The sequence below is a fragment of the Mytilus trossulus genome, unplaced genomic scaffold, assembly GCF_036588685.1.
Source record: "Mytilus trossulus isolate FHL-02 unplaced genomic scaffold, PNRI_Mtr1.1.1.hap1 h1tg000070l__unscaffolded, whole genome shotgun sequence".
Taxonomy (NCBI): Eukaryota; Metazoa; Mollusca; class Bivalvia; order Mytilida; family Mytilidae; genus Mytilus; species Mytilus trossulus.
The window spans coordinates 693,677-717,905 of record NW_026963294.1 but is presented as its reverse complement, the minus strand read 5'-3'; the positions used below and the strand labels follow the sequence as shown (position 1 = coordinate 717,905).

The following is a 24,229-nucleotide window of genomic DNA, read 5'->3' as shown; positions in this document are numbered from 1 at the left end:
TTTATGATTACCCACTAGCGAAATGCTTTTGAGAATATTGAGATACCATTATGTAAGTCTGATCTGTTCTTCATTCACTGAGTCTTATTTTCATAATGTGACTTTTTTCTTAGTGTGAATTTGCGTATTTTCTTTTTTGAAAAACAAGATATTAAAGTTAAAGTTCCTAATGCCATAAAAGAGCTAAAACTAAAATATGGATGTTTAATATAAATCACCACGGCGGACAATGGGCTTTTAAAATCCTTTTTGTGAGGAGGTATTTTAACACCAATAATAACTTTTACGTAATGACAAACCGTCAAAAACATTGGGAAACAACCCAGAAAAAGCACTTCTATCAACCTTGATAATTGATAAAGTAGAATTCGAAATCGCATATTGAAAGTATATGACATGTAAGTTGATAAACAGAAATCTTTGTTTTATGACTTGTTAAATGATTTTAAGCTTCCGGTAAACATTATTGTGTGATTTTTGTCGAGCCTTTGAAATTTATAAATTTTACGAAAAGTCATTTCATGAAAGTGAGACATAGGGATCCTAGATTTCGTCTTCGCCGTCGTCAACATTTAGGTTCAGTCTGTGGTTAAATGTTTTTTAGATATCAAGGAAACAAAATTTTGAAAAAAGTATTTAACATATAAATGGACTTATTTTACAGTTAACAAATGGATACAGTCTGGAGTTAAGTTTGTTACACATTAGTTACTTTATCAAACCTTCATAAAACTTTATGAAACTTTGGTACAAGATTTTTGCTGATTAAGAGATAATGTTTGAAGCAAACTTTTGATTTTTTTTTTCATTTTTGTTTTGTTTTTTTCTGATAGAATGACTCTTTACAGTTAACATTTACAGACAGTTTAGGATTAAACTTTTATGACATGATGAATGTTCAAATCTTCATGGATTCTTATGAAACTTGAACAGAAACTAAGCTTCAGGACCACGAAATAGCATATAAAGAGAAAGTTTGAATTTCTTATAAATGAACTCACTTTTTAAGTCAACAGTTCACGAATAGCAGTAGTCACAGGCGAGACTCAGGATTCTGCGGAACCCCTTATGCATTTTTAAGGCAAAGAGAAACACTTTCTGTATTTGAACTCCCAAATTCATAGTACTGGTTTTATACCAAGTTGATGACATTTTTGGCTGAAGCGAGACATAACAAACTCACATTAATTATGTTGAATGTGTCCACATTTAGGTTCAGTCAGTAGTTAAAAGTTTTTTAATCATTAGTATCTTTGTCAGAACTTCATGGAATTTTATGAGACATGGAAATAAGCTTTTTTATGCCCCATCTACGATAGTAGAGAGGCATTATGTTTTCTGGTCTTTGCGTCCGTCCGTTCGTCCGTCCGTTCGTCCGTCCGTCTGTCCTGCTGCAGGTTAAAGTTTTTGGTCAAGGTAGTTTTTGATGAAGTTGAAGTCCAATCAACTTCAAACTTAGTTCCTATGATATGATCTTTCTAATGTTAATGCCAAATAAGAGTTTTTATCCCAATGTCACGGTCCACTAAACATAGAAAATGAAATTGCGAGTGGGGCATTCGTGTACTGAGGACACATTCTTGTTTATTGATGAAAAGACAGTATATAGATATTTTGAAAATATTTTTTCAAACGAATGGGACAGCCCATTTTGCAGAAATTGCACCTGAAACAATAATGTGTATACGCCCGTTTACATGCTTACAGGACGTATTATAGTATACCGTTGACCGTCTGCCTGTCTGTTCATCCGTAGTCATCATGTCGGACATTAACTCAAAAACGCTTTAACCAATTTTCGATTTTACGTTTCCGAGTTATAAGATTTTATTCATAAAAAAATGGGATGATTTTCAAGTTTTTGGATAATATCTTTAAAGCGCTTAGAGCAGTTTTCATTAAACTTTGATGACTGATACAAGTCAATAAGTTACCAAAATTGGTCAACTTCAAGACCCATGCATATTTATAAAAAGGTCAAGCATCTACATGAACATTGAAAGACAATGCTTTGTCTTGTAAGAAAAAATATGCATGAGAGCCTAAAAAAACGAAATAATGTGTATTTACTTTACAATGCAACCATTTGTAACCAAACATAATGAAGAAAGTAATCTATGTTAAGTAAAAATGTTCAATTGAATAATGTGATATACTGATATAGATTTAAACTCTCTGGAAGGTTTATGTTGTCATACGTGGTTCACTTTGGCTACCAACTAAAATTATAAATAACACCGTGTATCATCAGTACACCGGATATAGGTACTAACCAAGCAGGCATGATCGATTTTGACCTTACACGGTAACGAAAATCTTTTTTTGGCTTTATCAATATTCAATGTACATTTCTAAACATTTGAAATTCCTGCTCCCAAATAATTTTCGCATCGATTTTTTTCTATTCATAAAACAACTTTGATATTCTAATAAGAACAATTAACTTGTACATGCTCAAATAGTTGTGAATGTCAACACCAACTTTCAATTTCGATACAGTTGTTGAGACATTTACATCTTTTATCTGAAAGAAACTTAAACAGGGCAAAAGTAATAGTTACCAATCACAAACCTACCTGTGATTACTTATTCCTTGAAACGTTTTGGGTAATAAACGAGTATGAAAATAAAGTTTTTGTGTACGGTGTACAACAACTTAACTATGCACTGTTCATAAGGATTTATGTGATCAGCTAAACACCGTACACAACTCTTCTTTGGGGATAGAATATCGAAAAATAACATATGTATGAAAGATTTTAATGCCAATCATTGAAACAGCTATATTTATTACACACACACATTGACCTTTTATCAGAAAAAGAGTTGCAATGAATATAGAATTATATCGGATGAGATGAGGGCCACCTTCTTTGACAAGTATTTGCACATGCTTTTACAATGATTTAGTAATCCCTCTTGTTTTGGGAAAATAATGGGACATCTCTAATCATCAACTTACGACCAAATCATTTCTTTAAACAGCAATTATGCTTAGATTGAAGTACACATAGATATTATGTGAACAAAACAAAGATTTTCGTTACCGTGTAAGATCAAAATCGCTCAAGCCCGCTTGGTTAGTACCTATATCCGCTGTACGATGATACACGGTGAATAAATTCATAAACATAAATAGACCTTAACAAGTCTGTCATTTTCTGACTAAAATAAGTCTGAAAATGAAAGTACATTTTAAAAATAAATACATTTTTGTCGAGCCTGCAACTGTTGTTGCAGAAAGCTCGACATAGGGATAGTGATCCTGCGGTGGCGTTAGCTAACTTCTTAAAAACTTTATATTTTAGAAGGTAGAAGACCTGGTTGCTTCATACTTTGTATATGGATGCGTCATGTTCCAAAGTTTCCGTCAAGTCAAATGTCCAATGTCCATGACCTCATTTTCATGGCTCAGTGACTACTTGAAAAAAAGTTAGGATTTTTTGAAATGTTAAATTCTCTCTTATTTTAAGTAATAGGATAACTGTATTTGGTATATGCGTACCTTGCAAGGTCCTCATGCCTGTTTTCTCTTGACCTCGACCTCATTTCATTGATCAGTGAACAAGGTTAAGTGTTGGTGGTCAAGTCCATATCTCAGATACTATAAGCAATAGGTTAAGTATATTTGGTGTATGGAAGGACTTTAAGATGTACATGTTCAACTGGCAGGTGTCATCTGACCTTTACTTCATTTTCATGGTTCAGTAGTTATAGTTAAGTTTTTGTTTTTTGGTCTGTTTTTTGTCGAGCCTGCAACTTTTGTTGCAGAAAGCTCGACATAGGGATAGTGATCCGGTGACGGCGGCTACGGTAGCGGCGTTAGCTAACTTCTTAAAAGCTTTATATTGTAAAAGGTAGAAGACCTGGATGCTTCATACTTTGTATATATATGCCTCATGTTACGAACTTTCCGTCAGTCACATGTCCAATGTCCTTGACCTCATTTTCATGGTTCAGTGACTACTTGAAAAAAAATTTAAGATTTTTTGTAATGTTAAATTCTCTCTTATTATACATGTGTTATAAGTAATTGGATAACTATATTTGGTATGTGCGTACCTTCGGTATTTTTGTGATTTTACTTTTTTCTTGCTCACAAAGGAAATGAAACGAAAAAGAAAGAAAAGAACGATTCAAGTTTGAAGTAGTTTTGAGCATTACATATGGGAGTATAATTTGTTTAACCATGTCAGGCAGCAACGGGACTGAAAGATGAATTTGGTCTGCAAAGGGGGTATCCTATGTTTAAAATAATGCCGCAGGATAAATACAATTGAAATAAAGTATACTGATATAATTTTTAATACTAAAGTTAATTTATCGTTTGATTATGTAAGATTCTCGTGATTTTATGTAGACAATTTGATATAAAAAAAAAATGAGAGTATTAGCAATGTTTTTTTAATGTTGTTTAATCTCGAGCGTAATCCTGATTTGTAAAATCACCGTCGCTTTAGTCTTTTTTTTAATTGCGGTTACAGTGTTAGTTGTCTGCAACATGGTAGGCCGGAATTAACTGCTCCCTAAGTGTACTTCCTAAAAAAATAAATAGGAATAATGGTTGTGTTTGTCATAACATTTGATAAACTGAAATGAACCCTGCTAAGTGTTATCGTATAGACATACAACCTTAATAAAAACAAAATATTTCGCTCATGAACACCCTTTATCTGACTCTATACTACTGCGCGTTAATCTAGTTGATCCATTTAGAGAATTATACCCCAATGTGAAAATATTTACTTGGAGGAAAACAGTCTTGTATAGTCTTTTTTTCTGATTTCTGATAATATTTTTCACTTTGTTAGTGATGTTAAAACTGATAATAGTCACAGGTGTGATCATTCACCAGTGATTTTTTCTTTCAAGATTAATGAATTTATAAAAGGCAGAGGCTTCTTCTTGATACTGACTATGTTAAAGATATAAAAAAGTACAGTAAAAGAACAATATACCGCCAAGATATATAGAGATGAAAATTTACAAAATATTGACAACTCTGAAATTGAATTTACTGTTGATGACCTTTTTTTTTTCGAAACTTTACCCCCCAGAAATACGCGGTAAAACTATTTCATATGCCTATTATAAAAAAAACGGCGGGTATAAAAACTGAAAATGAGATTATTTTAAAATTAAAAAACAATTAGAAGAAAATGCACCTACAGTAGAAAATTTCAAAGACATTGATCATTAAAAAGCATAACTTTAAATGTATAGACAAAAGAAAATTCAGGGACAATATGTTTGTTCAAGAAGTCAGTGGACTGAAGAAGGAGAAAAACCTTCCATTTTTTTTTTAAATCTTGAGACTAGAAATTATGTTTTCAAGACTGTTTAAAAACTTACTTTAGGAAATGGTGTTACAGTGGAAGAACAAAAAGAAATTTAAAATCAGACCCGGGTGTTTTATGGGAAACTTGATAAAGGGTTGATTTAACACGGGACAACTGTTATGATGATATACCGAAGCTTAGCGAGGATGAAAAGCAGTTATTTGAGGGACATATTAGTTTTTCTAAATTAACTGCAGCATTATAAAAGAGAATGAAAAATAACAATAGTCCGGGATCTGATGGTTACACTGCAGATTTATTTTTATTTTTTTTGATTGATATTGGTAAATTTTAGATATGGGAAGGGTCAAATGTCTGTCACCCAGAGGCAGGGAGTGATGACATGTATTCTTAAAGATGGTAAACCAGAACAATTTCTGAAAAATTGGAGACCTATTACTCTTCTGAATTCTACATATAAATTGTCATAAAGCTGTATATTAAAGAGAATAAAATCTGTTTTGTCAAAATTAATAAGTTCTGATCAAACTGGTTTTGTTTATGGTAGATATATAGGTGAAAATTATCGATAAATATATGATATTTTACATTTTACTGAAGAAAGAAATATTCCAGGAATTCTCTTGCTGATTGATTTTGAGAAAGCATTCGATTCCATATCGTGGTCATTTCTTTCTTTATGATATATTAAGATATTTTGATTTTGGTTCATCACTAATATCCTGGGTTAAAACTTTCTATAACAATATAACAGCTGCAGTGACACAAAACTCTTTTCTGTCAGAATTCCTCACCGTAGAGAGAGGCTGAAGACAGGAAGATCTTTAATCCCCGTATATTTTGTAGTTATGTGCAGAAATATTAGGCATTTTGGTAAGAAATAGTAAGGAGATAAAGGGTATTACTATAGATGACACATAATTTGTACTTTCTCAATATGCAGATGATACATCATTGATATTAGATGGCTCGCCTGAATCCGTCGATGCATCTCTTTGTGTTCTCTTATTGTATGCTGAAATAATGGGACGTAATATTAATATAGAAAAAACAAGTGTAATTTGGATAGGTAGCAAAAAACATAGCCTGGATCAAATTTGTGTAAAGTGGGGATTGAAATGGGGCTCCAGTACATTTAAGCTCCTTGGAATAACTTTTTTGTCAGTTGACTAGACAGAATGATTAATTCAAACTATAGGCCAGTTTATGATTATATAGACAACACTTTGAAAAAATTGTCAAAACAGTATCTCACCCTTTTGGAAAGATTACCATTTTAAAAACTTTTAAAAACTTTGGTCATATCTAAATTAAATCATATGTTTCTATCTATCCTGGTCATGATGATAGTCCAGATGAGATAATGTAATGTGACCTACCGAATTAGATTATTTACTTGATTTGTTATCTCATAAACAACACGACGGGTACAACATGTGGAGCAGGATCTGCTAACCCTTCCGGAACAACTAGTTTTTGGTGGGGTTCGTGTTTATTCTTTAGTTTTCTATCTTGTGTCATGTGAACTATTGTTTGCCTGTTTGTCCTTTTCATTTTTAGGCATGGCGTTGTCATTGTTTTTTCAATTTATGATTTTGACTGTCCCTCTGGTATCTTTTGTCCATCTTTTATGTAATTTAACAAATAAAATGTATGCTTTTATCTGGAATAATAAACCAGATAAGGTCAAACGAGATCTTTTATGTCAAGATTATTATATGGGTGGTTTAAAATGCTAAATTTAAAAGCATTAAAAATAGACAGGGACTGAAGCTTACATGGATAAGACGGATGTATAATTCGAATTCAAAGTGGGTGAGACTAGTCTCTATTGTTGAGCAAAAACATTTTATTGATTTAAGTTATAGTGGGCCTATTAAAAGGTCATCAAATAAATTTTGGCAAGAGGCTTTTGATGCTTGGAAAAGCCTTAATCACTCTAGAAACCAAAATGAAGTGATGACATTATATTTTCTTCTTTATGGGAGGTAGAAAACATTACAATTGGTGGTTCAAGTGTCTACTAACAAAACTGGGCAAACGCTGGAATTTGGAGGTTAGGTCATTTCAAATTTTTCAACAACTATATCAATTTAGGCCAAATATTTTACATATTACTCTGGAAAAGCACACTCTTTTAATGAGTGGTTAAACACGATCAATATTGAAGTAATACTACCTTTTAACATAAGTATCTTCTTTGAATAAAAAAAAGGTTCAAAGAACATGTACAATTAGTATTGAATGAGAAATATATTACTTTTGCTGCAAGGGAAAAATGGGAGAACCATCTTAATATGACCGGTATTAACTGGAAAAAAATACACACTTCGTGTACAAAATATACTAGAAGCACTAAACTTTGCTGGTTCCAATTTATAATTATCCATAGAGTTTTAGGAACTTATTCACTACTTTACAAGAAAAAAATAGATAGTTGCAACATATGTACATTTTGCAAGGAAAGACCAGAGACCATAAAACATTTATTTTGTAGCTTTCCGATGGTCGCCTATCTCTGGCTTTCACGAAAAATCTGGATTTTTGAAATGACAAATATTGAACTGTGATTGAATATTATGATTATTCTCTTTGGTATCTACAAACATATTAAATTGAATTTTGTTACAAATAAGAATATCCTGCTTTTAAAATACTATATTTTCCGAACAAAATTACAAGTTTTGCCAAATTTAAATGCTTTAAAAAAAACTATTTAAAAGAACATGTACACTTGAACTTAGAAAAAAAAGCATTTCATTTGAAAACCTCTCTGTAGAGGAATATAACAAATACTGGAGTCCCGGGGCACCTGTTATAGAATAAATAATAAATGTCGAATTTTGATTGAAACATGACTAATAGATATTACAAGAACAAATAAGATTCCAATATTATAAGATGATTATTTCTTTTAAACCTATTGTTGCACCATCATATATTCAATTGTTGTTTTATTATATAATACTTCCTTTGTGTATATATGCCATTCTGTTCACCTTTGTTCATACTTGCCCCACCTGTTTAGGGTTCGACCTCTGCGGTCGTATCAAGCTGCGCTTTGTGGAGTATTTCATTGAATTAAGTGAGTCAAAAAACAAAAATCGACTTGTTAATGTCTGAGCTCTGACTGTTGAATGTTTTCATCAATTTAGTAGGTTTTTTTTTATTAATTTTGAGAATGTTTCATTATTTAAATCACGCAAAAGATGGAAGTTATAAAAAAAACGTATACAGTTGTCTTACTTTGAAGATAGTTTGCCAAAGATATGTACAATTAAGAGCTGTTAAACATCAATAATTATTGTAAAAAATGAAAACAACACGCTATAAATTTCATTTGTCCAAAGCGCTTTTCTAGATTTACCTTCATTAGGATCGCACAAACACGAATATTTGAAAACCAACATGAAAACAAAGAGACACCGAAAAATCTTCCTCATATGATTGTATGCGTTTATCTTTCTTTTTCTTTTTATGTTTATATAGTATCTGTCAGCAGTCTTCAGATGTTATCTTTATGGATAATTGGGTGACATCTAATGTAAAATATACAACCCATGCTGATACAATGTAACGAGTTCATGCATTATCTATTGTTCTTTTTTGACTTCGTAATTTTGATATATACGTTTGACAATGTCATCAATCAATAAACATGAGAAAATAAACATGAATTTGACAGCTTATACCTTTTTGAGTAATGCCCCTGCCATGAATGTTCATTTGTATATTTAGTATATTTTCTGGGGACATTAAGGTTTCCCCTTGTTTGTCAGTCGGTCCGTACATACATCCCTTAATTGGTATACCGCTTTAAAACTTTAGTTGGTCTCAACCTAATTGTATGAAACTTATACAAAATGTTTATTACCACAAAACACATATCAAGTTTGAATGCAGGTGACATAATTTTTACCATTCTAGACGCAAGAAATTAATAACGTGTTGTTTTCAATATTCTAGAGTTATGCCCCTTTACAAATGGAAAAGTTGCTTAAATTATCGTTTCCGTTCTCTAAATTAAGTTCGCTTAACAACTTGTGATGAAGCTTATACACAATGCTTATTACCACAAAACTCCTATTAAGTATGCATTTGGATAACATCACTGTTACTGTTATTGGGTTGTGTCCCTTTATAATGACCTTATAAGCAAGAGGTGGCATTATCTGTGTCCCATGGACACATTACTCATTTATGTTATCATATTTTCCCCCTGGATACCATTGGTATTCATATAATTTAAGTAAAACATGCTCATGAACATCCGTTCAAGCATCATTTGGAAACATATGCTTGAAAATTTTACCCCTCAAAACCCAGGTATATGCAATTATCCCTCAATACCACATGCTTGCAGAGAAGCATAAATGCCAAATTAGATTGTCACGCTGAATTACTCGTTCCACTTAACATAGCAAAATGATAGTGCGAGCATGGCGAGTAGGGCATCCTTGTACTATGGACACATTCTTGTTTGAAACTGATATACTTTGATCATTACCACAAAACTAACAACATTTGTTTTAATTTTGGTGGCGTTCCTTTTAACGTTCTTGATTTATGTCCCTTTTTATCATTATATGCAAACAGGGCATCAAACAGTGATTCAAACTGCGAATTTCACGGTTTTAGGTGACTTTCAAATAAAATTGTAACCATGAAATTAATATTTTGTCTTTGGCAAATTTTTAGTTACAAGGTCAGAGAGATGTGTGATATATGAAAAATAGCAAGATGCGGTATAATTGCCAATGATATAACTCTCCACCAAAGACCAAAAAAACATAGAAGCTAACAACTTTACGTCACTGTACAGCCTTCAACAATAACAAAAGCCCATACCACATAGACATCTATGACAAAAGGCCCGGAATCTGACGTTCTTTTGTATATATTACACAAAGGAAAGTTAAATTTGTGCTTGCTGAATGTCCACAGTACCCACTGGCAAATATTTTAACCATAATACGGATGATAAGTACCATATGAAGGTTTACTAATTATCAATCATGATTGATTTTATTCCTTAACACATAATCTTCTTTTTATCAATAGATAGCATTGTGGGAAAATCTTTGCACTTTTTTGTCTACCTTTAATGTATTGATTAGCATGAGCAATGGATTAAGTGTTTTTCTTTGAAGTACACATGATAATACAGTGATTGTTTGAAGTTAAACAAACAAAGAACTTTTTCAAACCTCTTTGTATTTCAGTAATGTTTTGTAGATCAATCTGCATAACTAAGATGGTCTCTCTTATTTGACAGGATTTTAATAATTCCTGGACTTATTTCTTGCAGTACAAATTGAGGAATATATGATTCAATTTTTTAAAACTTGAATAACTCTCCATCTTAGTTATATAACTTCAATTTAGTGGAGAGGTTTCAATGACAAATTTAAAACATTGTTGTTAATCAAACGCAACATCGTTGCATCGGGTCAAATGTGTTTGTTTATGACGTCTTTACACTAAATCCATTGGATGTTGGATGTGTACTGATTGATAGTTTAGTCTTAGATGCATATTTTTTTTATTAGTTGTTAGTGTCTTTGAACTAGCTGTCAGATAACTGTGAGTACTCTCAGATCTGTGCATTGTGTCTTTTTGTGTCAGGATGTATAAGTACCCGGCCACGGCCACTTGTATTTTTGTCCATCTGATGAGTTAAGCCTTTTTCAACTGATTTTAAGCTCACCTGGCGCGAAGGGCCAAGTGAGCTTATGCCATCACTTTGCGTCCGTCGTTGTCCGTCGTCTGTCGTCTGTCGTCGTTAACTATTTCAAGTATCTTCTCCTCTGAAACTACTAGGCCAAACACTTCCAAACTTTAACTGAATGTTCCTTAGGGTATCTAGTTTATAAATTGTATCCGAAGTTTTGATCTATCAACAAACATGGTCGCCATTGCTAAAAATAGAACATAGGGGTCAAATGCAGTTTTTGGATTATATCTGAAAAACGAAAGCATTTAGAGCAAATCTGACATGGAGTAAAAATATTCATTAGGTCAAGATCTATCAGCCCTGAAATTTTCAGATGAATCAAACAACCCATTGTTGGGTTGCTGCCACTTAATTGGTAATTTTAAGGAAATTTTACAGTTTTTGGTAATTATCTTGAATATTATTATAGATAAAGATAAATTTTAAACAGCAAAAATGATCAGCAAAGTAAGATCTACAAATAAGTTAAATGACCAAACTTGTCAATTGACCCCTTAAGGGGTTATTGTCCTTTAATGACAATTTTTCACAATTTGTTCATCATATTTGCTAACTTTAACAAATCTTCTCCTCTAAAACTACTCCACCAAATTCAACCAAACTTCAACTGAATGATCAGTAGGGTGTATAAAATGAAGTTTGTGTTTTATTTTCTATTTCGTCAAAAAACATGGCCGTCATGGCTAAAAATAGAACACAGGGTAAAATGCAGTTTTTGGCTTATATCTCAAAAACTTCAGCATTTAGTGCAAATAAGACAAGAATTTAAAGTATTTATTAGGTCAAGGTCTACCTGACCTGACATTTTCAGCCGAATTGGGTAACTGGGTTTTGAGGTATAATGCCCGTGAATTGATGAGTTTAAAGAAATTTTTCAGTTTTTGGTTATTATCTTGAATATTATTATAGATACAGACAAACTGTTAATAGCAAAAATGTTACGCAAAGTCAGATCTACGAATAAGTCAATTTGACCAAAATTGTCAATTGACCCCTTAAGGAGTTATTGCCCTTTAAAGACTTTTTTCACAATTTGTTCATCATGTTGACTTACTTTTAAAAATCTGCTCCTTTGAAACTGCTGTATCAATTTCAGCCAAACTTAGGCTAAATGAGTTTCAGAGTATCTAGTATAAATGTTATATTTTATTTCCTTGTATGTCAAGAAACATAGCTCCTATGGCTAAAATAGAACATAGGAGAAAATGATTTTGTTTTTGCTTTTGAGGAAATTGGACGATTCAAAGAACATTTAAATAAATTGAAAAGCCAAAATAATCATTGATGAGAGATTTAACCCAAAAAATTAAGGTGAGCGATTCAGGCTCTTGAGAGCCTCTTGTTATAGTTCGTTCTTATGTTGTACTGTTATACCACTGTCCCAGGTTAGGGGGAGGGTTGGGATCCCGCTAACATGTTTAACCCCGCCACAAAAAAATAGAAGTTACTATTAATTAATATTAATTTAACCATGAATGTATGTCATTTTATATTTTGATATTTTATGAGGTATTTAAATGAATAGTTATTGTTGCAAACTTCATTAGAATTGAGATTATTTTTGAAATAAGGTAAAGAGGAAGTAAAATAAAATTGGGAAGGGGATACGCATTTGTGGGTTGGGTGGTACAATTTTGCTCATTTCAGATTTCAGAAATGAAAATGAAAATTTCGTCATTAATTTTTTTTAAGGAGATTAATATCCAACAGCATAGTGTATTGCTCAAAAGAAAAAAAAATCATTAAACCACATTTATTCTGTGTCAAAAACCTAAGCTGTGTCAACTTTTCAATCACAACCCAAATTCAGAGCTGTATCAAGCTCGAATTCTATGTCTATACTTTCCCCAACTGTTCAGGGTTCGACCTCTGCGGTTTTATAAAGCTGCGCCCTGCGGAGCATCTGGGTAATATATATATCATTGACCTATCATGGTTTCCTTTTATAAATTGTTATTTGGATGGAAAGTTGTCTCATTGTAACTCACACCACATCTTCATATATCTAGACCGTTGGTTTTCCTGTTTGAAAAGTTTTACAGTTGTCAATGTTAAGACCCTTTCTAGCTTGCTTTCAGAGACCCAGCTCTGAGAAGGAAAGCAAGAAAAGATGCTAAAGCTAAATTTGAAGAAAAATACAAGACAGGAAAAAACAGATGGTTCTTCCAAATGAAGTAAAAGCTTGCTGTTTGGTGTGATTGAAGGCTATGTGTCGAAGCTCGTACTATGATAGTTTATTTTTAACATTTGTGACTTGGAAGGGGAGTTGTATCTTTGTCACTCATACCACATCTTCCTACTTCTATTGTACATATTTTCAGTCAGGGTTAGGTATATACACATAGAATGTTATCACCCTCTAATGTACAATGCCATAGAAGCGCATCATATAAAACACCGTATAGCGGGTTATTTTAGCGGGTGTAAAATATCGCGGTTGACATCGAAAAAGGTATACGAAATATTAAGGCAGTAATTATTTTGGCGGATTCAAAACTTTTATCAATTTTATTACATTTGTGCTTTTTAATTGGCGGAATTTATTTTGGCAATTTTGTTCTATCTGCGAAAATGTACACACCGCGAAAAAATCACCCGCTTCACTTTCAGCATTCATTTGAACTTTTTATACTAGAATTCTTTTTTTGTTCTTCTTATAGGAAGTTATAACGCCATGGATGTTGTTTACAATAAGGTTTTAATGACTTCAAGAGACGAAAAGGAGACAAATTCAAGTGAAAAGTTAGACCAACATCAAGCATCAGATATTAGTCCTGCTGGAAGTAAATACGATGACATGGGTAATCCAGGTGTCCTACAGCAATCACAAGCTATGGCATTGCCTCTGCCATCAAACACATCAGATACTATCTCTAACCAACCCCCATCAGCCATACCTTTATCACCAGAGACGTCCTCCATTGTGCCTCTATCACGACAGCAGTTGAAACAGAAAATGAAAGCAAAGATGACTATAGATGAAATCAGAAGAAAAATGGAAAAAGTCCTAAAGAGTGGAAAGTACAAGATGAAAGTTGGAAGACTCATCTTCTGGGATTTTGGTGGACAGTATGTTTATTATACAACACACCAGACCTTCATGACCTATAGAGCTTTGTTTCTTGTTGTTTTTGATGGAAGCAAAGGATTACATGAGCAGGTGCCTGATGTCTTGTGTTTTCCAGGGCAGCATATGACTCCAACCCCAGCAGGTATTATTATGAAACTATTCATTTTATTTATATAAACATATAACACGTTCAAGACTTACAAATCATTAAAACATGAACTATGTTGTTAACTGCTCAATCATACGAATTCTAAATTCATCGATTGAACCAGAGGGTGTAAGTTAGAGGAGGGAAATCAATGATGAAACATGCTGACAGACGGAAGCTTTTATACAAAATGAAAAATCCAGAGAGAAACAGGTGTTTGGAATCGCGATCTTTAATATATTTCAATCAAATGGGGTTCGCAAGGTATTGTTAACTTGGTGATATGGGCAGTGATCAAAATTGAATTCATAGTGACATTGATCCAGAGAACTAACTTTGAAATAGCAATGTTACCTTTGAAAATAAAACAACATTTTATGTATTTAGTTACAGACAAAAAACACACGGAATTACTAGAAACTAATATCGATATTGCAAACTCAAGCCAGCTATTTAAGCTGAATAACCATATAAATGGACGTAAGAGATGTATTCTATTGATATGATGTTTTATTTTCAGTATTTTTACAACACTGGGTAAACTGTATCCTTACCTATTGTAAGGTTGTATATACAGGTATTCCAAAGATTTTGTTTGTTGCTACTCATAAAGACAAAGTACCAAAGGTAAGTGAACTAATGTTAACTAATATACAGACACGTCAGATAATGGCATGGTATTCTTTACATCACTTATTTTCACTAACAATTCAGCACATGATCGATGAAAATGCTGTCAATCGAACTTATTCATTTAATGTCTGTAATGTATGCCTATCATTTAGTATTAGAAGGGCCTTAGTGATCGAGTGGTCTGAATAGTTCATATATTGTAATACCATCCCGTTAATACTGAGAAGTGAGGTACAAATAATCAATTAACAAATTAAAGAAACTACCTGGTGTGTAATAATGCAAATTGGTCAATTTGGCAAAATGGTTGTCCAGCTGTAAGGAGAAACTCAAATAACATTTTCTTGAACAGTTTATTGTTTTATAATTGGATAATTCATAATAACTACTGTCCCTACTGTAACAAGGTTGCAGAAGTGATATTTTTTACTAACTGTTGTGTGGTTTATGCATTAACATTTGTGAATTAATCAGTTGGAGATAACAACTTATGAAGTCAATACTGTTTGTTATAAAGTTTCATTAGCTTTGGTAGATAGTGCTACGAATGAGCAAAACACGTCGTACCTTTGTTGCATAAGTTACAATGAAGTAAAACTTATGTGTAAAATCTTTCAATCATTCGTCAAACCTTTATCATTTGCTTGATTTGTCCATTGTGAAGGAAAATATTCCTTCTTTTTTCGGGGGAAGTTGTTTAATAATAATCCAAACTTAAGGTAAATAAATTTGTGTCAAACAAATATGTTACACAAATGTTTGGACAAATATTAGATCAATTGAGAATGAAGCATCGTTTCAGTCAAAGGTCAAAATCACAGCAGCAAATTGAAATTAAGGCATGTTTGTTGTTAGAATATAACAGAAAAAGGCAAATTTAGGATTATTGAGAATACCTATACAAGATCTGACATCATTATTTTAATTGCACCAGATGCGATGCACATTTCTGCAATGTCTCTTTACTAATTCGAAAGGTTCAAATATTTTAAAATCAAGAATCTATTACAGACTTTGAAGATAGGATTTTATCAACAAATCGAAAACCCCGAGTTGTTTTTCAGTTCAATAACTTAAGTTTTAATGATGGACATCAATTTCAAAATGGACGTATTTCACTTGTACTGTCATCGTGCAATGATCTTTGATTGAATTGAAAATGTACCAAAATGTCGTTTCTGTGCGAAAACTTCTATATCCAGCCCCCTTCCAAAATGTTGTTTGTAATGAAAGTATGGAGGTCAAATAAAATATTCAAAATTCCATTGATATTTTTTTTTGGAATAAATCCATGATTCATAGGAAAATAACACTTTATATCAATGTTTGTGCAATTACTAAGAACACTTACCATAGTTTAATGTAATCACATTGCAATCTCAATATGTTGTTTCGTTGAATATTCTATTTTTTGGCATTTAGGAGTTGGACCCATGAAATAATTGTTTAACATGAACAACCAATAAACGGTTTGCTGTCATTTTGCACGCCCTTATTTAGTTTTTTCTTTTAATTTTTCACGAATATTAAACATGTCTAAAATCATCAACTTTTTATTTTGGATTACTGGATTCACTGATAACTTAGTTTTACATGAACTAAGGCAGTGCATACATTGCATCTCACCATAAAATCTTATAACTCTCTGTTCTTCTGTATTTTTTAATAGGAAGATATTGAAACACGGCGTGCCGAGTTATATAGTGGAGTAGAAGAGTTATTTAAAGACCATGAAGGACGAGGACATCTGGTCATCGATAACCAAATATTTGTCAATGCCACAGACAAAACAGATCCGGAGATCGATGTTCTTAAGAAAGCAATCACAGATCTTACCTTTCAACATCCATGTTGGGGAGAGTCAATGCCCAATGCCTCTGTTCCTCTTGAACTTGAGATTGCTAATTTGGTAGTAAAGGGGAAACAAGTATTGTCATTGAGAGAAGTAGAAGAATTGAATTCCATTAGCAAGGTGTCCGTCTTATCAAATGAAGAGCTGAGAGATTTTCTACAATTTCACCACTCACTGGGGAAATTAGTCTATTTTGATACCCCACAGTTGAAAGGTTATGTGATCATCAGTCCGCTGCTTCTAGTCGAAGTGATGAGATCCTTTGTTACAGGTATTATATGATATACTATCCACTTGTATATTCGCCATGGCCATCAAACACAGCCAGGTGTCTATATAATATGCTAATAATCTCATTATTTTACATTGTCATATCGGGGCCTTTTATAGCTGACTGTGCGGTATGGGCTTTGCTCATTGTTGAAGGCCGTACGGTGACCTATAGTTGTTAATGTCTGTGTCATTTTGGTCTCTTGTGAAAATTTGTCTCATTGGCAATCATACCACATCTTCTTTTTTAATTAGGCTAGATAATTGTCAAAACAATTCAAAAAACTGTCAAAACTAAAAAAAGTGCAGTTCTAAAACTTTCTAGAAAAATTCTCAATCACAGACTCATAAATCAACCAATTATAATACTGGATATGATGTTTGAAGGTGTACAAATGAAAGTTTTAAGATAAAAGGCCTTACATATATACAATCACAGATACAAAAGGCAGTGAAATAAAGACTTGATCACCTGACAATTGCCATTTCTTGATGTCAAAAATGTTCTTCTCTGAAACTACTAAAACAGTTGCAACCAAATGTTCATTGGAGTATCTTTTCTAAAGAGTTTGTGCTTGTATCGCTGCTGTCAGTCATTCAAATGGCTGCAAAATTATACATAAGGTTGACATGTGTTAATGGTCTCAATATCTTTACGTATAATAGATAGGGAAAATAGAAGTAGATCAAACATGATCAGAACATTAATATCTTCCTACTTTCTGCCTTTATCTTAATGATCAGGTCATCCCTGTAGTTTGTATAAGAATAAACTGCATATTACCAATTTTTTTTATCAATATGAGATCTCGAATATTTTTATTTAACCAAAACAATTAAAAACTTCAATAAAGTCGTTAATTGTAGTATCAAGTTTGACTCGAACCCCAAATTTAGTTAAACTAAATACATGAACATTGATATTTGCCATTTTCTCTGCTTAGTACGCATCAAGAGTATGCGTTACAACTAGAACGCTCCAAGTCAGAATATGATGTCCAGCTAGATGGACAAGTCTTTCTGTTGACTGTAAATGTTTCAATTCTGTTATAACAAAAAGTACAGAAACATTAAAAAAATTATCCACCCAATTCGAAAATTAAAAACGCATTTCAAATATCATTGATAAATCATGAATGTGCTTTTTTCAACTAAAAAGTTAAATAACAAAAGTGCTGAACTTCATTAAAAATTCAAATCGGAAAGTCTTTTATTAAATGTCAAAATCAAAAGCTGAAACACATCAGACAAATCGATACAGTCATATTCCTGACAGTTGCATAAAATTTCATTATATTGTCAACAATGTATTCTTTTTACTTTTAATGCAATCTGTTATGTTTGTTAATTTGTAGATCTGTTTAGTATATCTTGTTCACCTCTTTTCTCACTATTCGTTGTTTGTTTACCTTTACAAAACATCATCGTAATGCATGTAACCTCTTAGCAAAACTTAAACAAATTAGACCAAAGTCATTATCAGTGTTATTAGAGTATATATTTTTTTAAACGGGTTTAAAGATTGAACATCATGAACATAGGGACGAAATGCAAGCTTTGTTTATTGTAATGAAAATGAATAGAGAGAAAATATGACAGTGCAAAACATTATCAAAAGGTTGATATCTTGTAATAAGCTATTCTGTAAAAACTGTTAGACGTCGTTTTATAGGAGTGAGTGCCTTTAAATGGCAAATGATAACGGTCTTTTGTTTTAAATCTTTGCCTATTTAGTTAAAAAGTATAAAAGAAAGATGGAAACTAAAAAGCCGACATAATCAGCAAGACAAGATTTACAAATTAGTCACATGTATGTCCCGACATCGTTAGTAAACTCTTTTTAGAGGTCACGAAATTATTTCCTTCAAATGATTTTTTTCTTTTTTGTGTTTTGAGCTCGTTTTTTATCATAAGATTTGTTTAAAACTTTTTTAGTTGTTTGAATTTTACTTTACAGATATTGCCTTCTGGCCAAAGAAAGGCCTTATTAGAAATACTTTCGAAAAGATGTCAGGAAGTGGAATAATACAAAGAAAAGATCTGTATCTTATTTGGGAACAAAAGCATTTCAATAAGATATCACCCTACAAAGAGTTCATATTTGATATGCTTATCCACCTTGATATTCTATCAGAGCAGCGTAGATATGATACTAATACGGGAAGTCGGTTACCAGTGGAAAACTTCTTTGTTCCCTGTATGCTCACTCAAAGAAATGACACAAGATTCATGACCCATGAATGCACACCAGAGAAAGCCATCAGTCTAGCTTTTGTTTTCAAAGGGACAATCATACCACCAGCCTTACCGAATCGTCTCATTAGCGCATGTCTCAGTATGTGGACTGTGAAGACTTATGAAGGAAAACAACTCTTGTTTTCAGGGTTCATTGGATTATCATTCGATAAAGCACATACTATTGTTGTCTGTGTTGAAGGCAACAAGATATTTCTCTACATAGTCCATGACACCTCCAATGGACTGATAGTACCAGATATAGCCACTGGTATCAAGGAATGTATGTTTACAACATTAGAGAGAATATCAGAGTTCTATAAGTCCACAGTCCAGGCCACATCTATCAGCCAAAAACTACCCTTCCACATTGAATATGCATGCTCCAGGTTAGAATGCCATATCCCAGAAGAGGCAGCATTCACTACTGATGAATGGATCTGTCATAAACATACGATTGTACATACTAAAGACAAGTGGAATATTTGGAATCAAGATCAGGTATACATAAATCATATGGCTTTAATAGAATAAGTTTATTTGTTTTGGAATACTTTGTGGTTCTGCTAGTTTTCATCTAAAGTACAAATTGTGATGTTTTAAAATGTTATCTTGTAATCTGTTTCTAGGTTTTATAGAATAAAGTGATGGATAGTTTATGTTGGAAAAGATAAGAATTATATTTCAGTCACTTTTTTTTTTATATATCTACAGGGTTTCCACTGGGTCAATTATTTTTTTCGCCACCATTTTCGGCAAAACAATATATTTTTCGCCACTTTATTATTTTTCCTTTTTTTAATCCCCCCCCCCCCCTAAATAAGATGAGTTTGCTCCATTATTTTCTGGGATTATTTTCTTAAACTTATCTTAGAGTCTGCATTTAATGTATAAACACTAAACCTTTACTTTTGAAAAAAAGAACTTTTTTTAACTTAAAAAGGTGAAAATTCATTATATTTTGAGCCACTAACTTTTAATAAATAAGTTATTATAAGTCCCGGAATATAACAAAATTCTTGGACATGTTTTGACCATATTATACCAGAAAGATGTACAGTTCTTTGGGGAAATTTCTTCAAAAGAAAAATATGTGCCCTTTTGTACTAAGAAGTGGTTTTTATAACAAAACAAAAGCTTTTATCACTTGAAATCAATCCCTCATTTTAGGGGGAAAGTCATTACATTGAATGGTTTCTCTCAGTCATTCGAGGGGTTGTTTCCAACCTTTTGCATAGATTTCCTCATAATGACATTTTTCTTTTCTAGACCATCGTAAATGAAAAAGTTGAGACGTAAAACTATGCTTGAAACACGTCATTTATAAAGTACTCTCTCAAATTAATTATCTATATCAAAGTCAACATGGCCAAAGGATACAGTTTAAATCGGAGATTTTTCTTACTTTTGAACATTTTTCGTCATAACAACAGTTTTATTTTCTGGACTATCATCACAAGAAGGAGAGGAGACGTCAAAAGTTTGCTTCGAACACGTGCGTCGCCAAGGGGTTAATAAATCCTTTATGTGACATGTGACGGACACCATTTCACAATATTATTTTGTCAAACAATAAAATCAACACCTTTATTAATTAGTTCTTTGTTGTCGATACCTATAAAATGCAATCAGCTGATTATTGATTTCCTGTCAAAATCTTAACGAGTTCAAGATGAATTCCGAGTATTGACTGATCAGATAAAGTCCGAGAAATCCGTAAAAAACGTAAATAAACAAGTTAAGATGGATGACATCAAATAGTTATATATATTTCTTTCGACAAATTCTTTTGCAAATGACGAATTTTAATCGCCACATTTATTATTATTTCCAGCGGAAACCCTGTATCTATACATATACCCTTTTGTCTTCGTTTTTCTGTGTTTTCGTGTTAAGGTTGACCGGTTCTTTGTAATTAGTAAGAAATCTACAATAGTCAATAGCATGTTAAAGCTTTTAAGGTTTATGAGCCCTTCTGTAGCCATTTTTGTACGAACTTTTCAAACTTCAATTGTATCAAAACTACAGATATAAAGAATAATAGAGATAGGCCATTTTGTACATATTCCAAGGGGAAACTTGATGCAAAGCATAATTTTTTACTGTTTCATTGCATTTAATAGAAAAAGAGGACTTTGTGGCAAATGAATCAAGATTTTTATAGAAAATCCACAGCCTTTATCCTTGTACTCTCATATTTGGCAATTTGATGACTGATAGATATAGGATTATTGCATACAGTGCTAGCATTGATTTTCTTAAAACAAGTTTATAAATGTAGTTATTGAATGAAACAAATATAAATATGGACAAAATCAAGTACGCCTTTTAGGGTTTGCTCAACTTTAGGGACTCATCACGAGGTGTTTTGGAATTTACAGGTTGCTTAGATCTTTTTGTAAAAAATAAACACTAGCACATCATAGAAAATCAAGGGAGTAATTTGTGTTTCAAATTTTTATTTACAAAAAAAATCTCTGTGTTAAAGGCTGTGGACTTTCTATAAAAATCTTGATTTATTTGCCACAAAGTCCTTTTTTTCATTTAAATACAATGAAACAGTAAAAAAAAAATGCTTTGCATCAAGTTTCCCCTTGGAATATGTACCAAATGCATATCTTTATTATTCATTATATCTGTAGTTTTGATACCATTGAAGTTTGAAAAGTTCGTACAAAAATGGCTACAGAAGGGGTCATAAACCTTTATGGAAATACACAATTTGATGTCAACTCTGTTTTCTTATAAACTTTTTTTTTTTTTTTTTTTTTTTTTTTTTTTTTTTTTAACACTTGAATATAAATTTATTGCACTAAAGCTGTTAACAATGACCTTACCGCTACAGCTTTAATTGTAAGGTACCCTGAAATAGTTAGTATCTATAAGAACAGGGTTTTATATAGATAAGTATTTTTTTCTTAAATTTTATATTAGAATATTACAATTAAATACAATGTTCAATAATAATGTAATACAATTCAATACCCTGATCTGAAATAAATGATATATTTTCCTTCTATACATGTAATCAAATTAAATAACGCCTATATAATACTCTTATCCGAAATTGATTGTTTGGTGTCAATTATCTTGTTTAAAAATTACATGATTTAAGAGTGTGTGACATCGATTTTCTTGATCGGATGGTTTACCTTGTTTAAAGGTGAGAGAGAGCATGCTTTTTAATGGATGTATGTTGAATTTGGCTACTTTACTTCTTTTTTATTTGAATTTTAAACATTTAAGGTGAGTCTTTTCTTTATTTTAATTTATTTAGTTAAAGTGCTCTAGAAATATCTTCTTTAAGAGTGTTTTATTTTGGAGAAATTAAAGTTTGAAGCACTTGGACTGTAGTATATTCTTGTAGATTGTAGGAAAGTATTCCTCCAGTTCAAATTCAAACAGATTGAATACATTAGTAGATTTATTTCTTTGATCGGATACATAGTATGATTTGTAGATAGCAAATCCTATAAGTGTCAGAATTATATTGAATCCGATATAGTCATTATCTGTTATTTTGTAGCCTATTACAATGTCTTTTAAGTTAATGTTTTTAATAAAATTCATTCGAGATAAGATTTTATTAATGATTTCCCAAAATTCTTTTAGAAATTTACATTCGATAAAAAAAGTGTTGATACATGTCTTTACGTTGACAAAGTTGACAAAACGGACTAGTTACGATTTTCCATTTGTAGAGATTTTATCTATTCGGTAAAATGCAACTGATTAGTTTCCATCTAAACATTTTAAGTTTATTAAGTTTTAAATGTTGGTGTATAAACTTAAACATATGTTTGGTAAAGTCATAATTTATTTCTAATTCATTTTTCCATTTATGTATGCCAATGTTTGGAGAATTTTTTTTTTGAACGAGCAATTGATACACGTTTTTGTTGCTTAAATTTTCAATTTTAATGTTTTCTTTGTTTATATTGATAAATAATCTGTTAAAATTTACTTTTGATTTGATGGATTCTTCCGTAGCTAAAATTTTGAGCCATGAGGTTGGAATTGAGTTTTTTACTTTTGAAATTTCTGCTATCCAATTTTTAGTGTTTCGCAGTTTTCTAAATATTTTATCTTTGGCATTTTTTCCATTATCGTCAATTATATCGTTAATGTAAATGAAATCACTGTGTATCCAGTTATGCATAATAAGCGGCTTGTTTTGAAATTTTATAAATGTATTACCCCAGATAACTTGCTTTTTTATTTCGACAAAGTTTTTCAGTTCTGTGATGTTCGTTTCATGAAATAAAATCCAACTTTTTATTATTTCTAAGTAAAATTCTGGAATGTCCTTAGTTATGTAATCTAGTTTTTTTAAAGTTTGGTTGTTTAAATTCATTCTAAAAATGAGGAAATTAGAACCTAATTTATTTAAAAATAATTTTGGAATCAATGTCCAATTTTCTTGTTTTGCCTGTAGCAATCTAGAGACCCATCTTATTTGAAGAGAGGAGACATAGCTTTTTATGTCGGTCATTTTAAGCCCTCCCTGGCTATAATCTGCTACCAAAGTATGTCTTTTTACTTTGTCTTTCTTATTATTCCATATGAAACCAAAAATTTCTCTTTCTATATCAACTATTTTTGAGTTACTTAAAGCTGTAACATTTGCTAAAAAAGTAAATTGTGGTATAATGAGAGTTTTAACTATTAGAATTTTGCCTAAAATGGTGAAGTTTCTTTTTTTCCACGATGTTATCGGGTTTCGACTCTTTTCAAATCTAGTATCCCAATTTAATTTTTCACATTCTTTTTGTCGAGCCTTCGAATTTAGTCGAAAAGCGAGACTAAGCGATCCTACATTCCGTCGTCGTCGGCGGCGGCGGCGGCGTCCACAAATATTCACTCTGTGGTTAAAGTTTTTGAAATTTTAATAACTTTTTTAAACTATACTGGATTTCTACCAAACTTGGACAGAAGCTTGTTTATGATCATAAGATAGTATCCAGAAGTAAATTTTGTATAAATAATA

The 24,229-nt window shown here is 31.9% G+C and overlaps 1 protein-coding gene across 1 annotated transcript in view; it reads left to right on the top strand.

Annotated features, from left to right (window-relative positions):
• LOC134699512 (uncharacterized) overlaps positions 1–24,229 on the top strand; it is a 78,059-nt gene that overhangs the window by 38,316 nt on the left and 15,514 nt on the right. The window contains exons 7-10 of the mRNA XM_063561111.1: positions 13,695–14,246; positions 14,773–14,879; positions 16,555–17,008; positions 18,965–19,743. Of these exons, the coding sequence (XP_063417181.1) occupies positions 13,695–14,246; positions 14,773–14,879; positions 16,555–17,008; positions 18,965–19,743 (1,892 nt within the window). The remainder of the gene's footprint in view (positions 1–13,694; positions 14,247–14,772; positions 14,880–16,554; positions 17,009–18,964; positions 19,744–24,229) is intronic.